Source organism: Rutidosis leptorrhynchoides, chromosome 3 (assembly GCF_046630445.1).
Source record: "Rutidosis leptorrhynchoides isolate AG116_Rl617_1_P2 chromosome 3, CSIRO_AGI_Rlap_v1, whole genome shotgun sequence".
In the NCBI taxonomy this organism is placed as follows: Eukaryota; Viridiplantae; Streptophyta; class Magnoliopsida; order Asterales; family Asteraceae; genus Rutidosis; species Rutidosis leptorrhynchoides.
The window spans coordinates 510948325-510952359 of NC_092335.1; the positions used below are offsets into that span (position 1 = coordinate 510948325).

The 4035-nt window shown below is 34.7% G+C and overlaps 1 protein-coding gene across 1 annotated transcript; it reads right to left on the reverse strand.

Annotated features, from left to right (window-relative positions):
- Nucleotides 1-2630: 2630 nt before the first annotated feature.
- Nucleotides 2631-3818, reverse strand: LOC139901847 (uncharacterized). The gene has a single exon (XM_071884519.1). It carries the CDS (start codon nucleotides 3816-3818, stop codon nucleotides 2631-2633), a length of 1188 nt encoding a protein of 395 aa, XP_071740620.1.
- Nucleotides 3819-4035: the final 217 nt, after the last annotated feature.

Consider the following 4035-nt stretch of genomic DNA (forward strand, 5'->3'; position numbering starts at 1 on the left):
GTTTTAAACGGAAAAATCAAGTAGGTGGATCATGGTGGTGGCGATTGTCGGGTTTGGCCGGTGGTGATTGATTGGCCGGTTATTGTGTTTGATGTGGTGATGGAGAGAAAGAGGTTAGGATGGTGAGTTCGGTTAATCAAGCATATAAACATATATATAGCCATATATACATATATATTATATATAATAATAACATGTAATATTATAATAATACACATATTTTCAAATAAAAGAATTAAGTGCAGATGAATGAATGAAACTTTTAAAAACAGTAAAGCAGCCAATGAATTTGGCATCTTCTACCGACACTCAGATATTTTCAATTCGCGGAGTGCTATATCGTGTCTATTGCTAAAAATCTAACGTATAAAAGTGTTCCTAAAAATCCCAAACTTTTAGATTAAATTTGATTAATTATTTCACTCATTAACTGTTTGAAACCTGATCAAAAAAGTTCGATAATTATTTATTTTCTGTTCCAATTTATATGTACGGAGTACTAAAATTTAAACTAAAAAGATAAAAAAATATTTTTGACAAATCTACAATTTTCGTAATCAATTTACAGTCTAACTTTTATTTCAATCCTTCATGAACATGTACAATATTTATATTAAAACTAACAAAACATCAACCGAGTGTTACCGACGTTTACCAATTAAGCTCGAAATCAAATATTTTTAATATATTCTCTTTCTATATGCAAACAGTTTTAAATAGCAAGTTTAACTAATAAAATAAATCTATTATATATTTTTAACAAATACATTTAATATAATTTTATATATTTATAAGTAGTATTTATATACATATTTAAATTTATATTTATAATAATAATTTTCATTATATCGCATATTATTTTACATATTTATTCTAATAATAATAATAAAAGTAGTTATAACAACTATATTATTAACCTGTGTTATATATATATTCTTACTTATGTAATCTTTAATAATTATATAATATGTTATGTAATAAATTTTATTGAATTTTCATTACTTATAATTTTACAATATAATAATAATTACACATATAAATCATATCTATTTATATATAGTTTTATTTTTTATTAACAACTTTTATCTTGTGTATTATTTTACATACTTAACTCAAATGATTAAATTGTATTCTATTGTCTCAATTTATTATATAAACTTATATTTATATATATAAATATATATCTAGTTGCAACAATCGTTCGTGAATCGTCGGAAATAGTCAAAGGTCAGATGCATTCATGTAAACTGTTCCAAAGTTTTCAAGACTCAACATTACAGACTTTGCTTATCGTTTCAGAAATATATAAAGATTAAGTTTAAATTTTTTCGGAAATTCCCGGGTCATCACATTGACTTTATATCTTCTAACTGTAATTTGTTAGCTTTGATTGAATATAATTCGATATCTCTTTTGGTTAAGGTGCAATTATTGTGTTTTTATGAAATCACTATGGCGGTTATAATGATTCGTTACAATTTTATGCATTCAATAACTCTTGTTTAGAATAAATGCCATGAATTCATGACGGGAGCGACTCTTTAATCGTTTCATGATCTTTTTATTCTTGCGCTAACAATTCAATGTTTTATGCAAAAGCAAGCAAACCAATGCGTATAAGTTTATACTCAAGACTTTTATAAAAAAAAAATTTATAAGTGTGTACGCATATACAATCCAATGTAATTTACCCGTACTATAGACAAACAAATGTCTATATTCAAGAGTCTTCCAGCTACGCCAATGTCCGGGTTATTTAAACAAATAAACCAAACTTGTATTTTATAGTCTAGACTGTGCAAGTCTCCGTCTTGCGCTGTGTACGGGTGTTTGAAACAAATCAATGTTTTACTACTGTCACCATTAAAAATAGTATTAGTAACTAAACTAAACTATGCCACTTGAGACTCGGAGTGTGTCCCTGTGCAGCTTAAAGGGCATGCAATCAACAAACGTAAAAATGCACAAGTTATTGGCTTAAATTGCATGATTCAATTTATTTCAAACATATCACTTGACCAACACTTAGTTGTCATGTTTTACAATGGGAAATAAAAATTTACATAATAAAAACTTTAAACAGTTGTCGGGGTGATCAATCCCTCTGTAATTTTTTCATATGTAGCACCGTTTCAGTGTTTACGCATGGTTTTATTGCTTTTCCATCTAAACTTTCTAGTCGATACGCCCATGTATCACTTACGCCAATAACCTTCTATGGTCCTTTCCATTTAGGTCCGAGTTTATCCGTGTCTTCTGCTCTGCTCTGCTTGCTTCATTCTTTCACCACACCAAGTCATCCAATTGGAAAGATAATGGTTGTACGCGCTTATTATAGTAGCTGGCGATTCTTTGTTTGTTAATTGCTTCTTTTATGGCTTCCATTTCCCTGTGCTCTTCAACTAAGTTTAGATTTTCACGCAGTTCTTCTCTATTGCTACTTTCATCGAAGGAAGCTATGCGCATAGTTGGCACATTTATTTCAGCGGGTATTACAGCCTCGGACCCGTACACCAAACAGAAAGGTGTTTCATTGGTCGCGCCTTTTGGAGTTGTGCGGTGTGCCCACAGTACATTCGGCAGTTCATCTATCCAACCCCTTTGGCACAATTCGAGCCTTGCTTTGATTCCTAACACAATATCCCGATTCGTGACCTCACACTGACCGTTCGCCTGGGGTGTGCGACTGATGTGAATGTTTGCTTTATGTTCAGCTCTTGGCACCAATCACTGAATGGATTACCCTCATACTGTGTACCATTGTCACTTACTATTTCATTTGGTATTCCAAACCGACAGACGATGTTTTCCCATACGAAATTTTGGATTTGCTTGCCCGAAATTGTTTTCAGCGGTTTGGCTTCTACCCACTTTGTAAAATAATCAATGGCCACTACCAGAAACTTTACACCTCCTAGTCCTGCGGGGAATGGCCCCACTATGTCAATTGCCCATTTGCAGAATGGCCATAGAGATGCGACCGGTATCATTGGATGTCGCGGAGCCTTGCTTACCGGTGCGTGAAGCTGACACGACTGACATTTGCGTATCACTTCTGCAGCATCTCTGTACATTGACGGCCAATAGTACCCGAGCCGCATTATTTTGGACGCAACTGCTTTGTGTCCCGAGTGCAAAGCGCACATTCCCTCGTTCACTTTCCGTATGATCGATTCTGCTTGTGTTGGATTAAGACACCGCAAATGGGGTCCCAGAAAAGACTTTCTGTATAGAATTCCTTTGTCTAACAAATACATTGGTGCTTTCATCTTAATCTTTCTTGCTTCTATTGAATCTATCGACAATGTTCCTTTGTTCAAAAATTCTACTATCGGTGTCATCCAACTCTGCTCCTCTTCTTCAACTGCGGCAAATACACCGTCTGTCTCGATGGATTTTACTTTCACTTCCTCGACCCAAATTTCTTTCTTAAAATGGCTGAATGTTAAGGCTGCTAACTTACTGAGCACATCCACCTTTTTATTCAATGTTCTTGAAACCTTAGTTATCTGAAATAAATCGAAGTCCACCGCGAGCTCTTGAACAAGTTTCAAGTACTTTTGCATTGACTCATCATATGCTTCAAATATCCCGTTGAATTGGTTTGCAACTAACTGCGAATCAACATATATAGGCAGCTCTTTTACCTCCAAATATTTTGCTACCCGCATTCCGGATAACAACGCTTCATACTCAGCTTCATTGTTTGTTACAGGGAAGCTAAAGCGCAGCGCGAAGGTATATTCTTCTCCTTCTGGACTTTTTAGGACTATTCCTACCCCTGGGCCTTCTGGACCACAAGCCCCATCTGTGTGCATTTCCCACAGCTATTCGGGCGGAGGTGGTATTTCTTTTGATTCATCCGAGACTTCGATATCTCCGGCTGTTTCAGTCAGATAATCTGCTAGGACTTGCCCTTTTACCGCACTTCTTGGTGAGAAGCTTATCTCATACTCACCTAATTTAATAGCCCATTTGGCCATGCGACCAGAATTTTCTGGTTTATATAGCACCTGCTCAACAAGTATCAGCGAA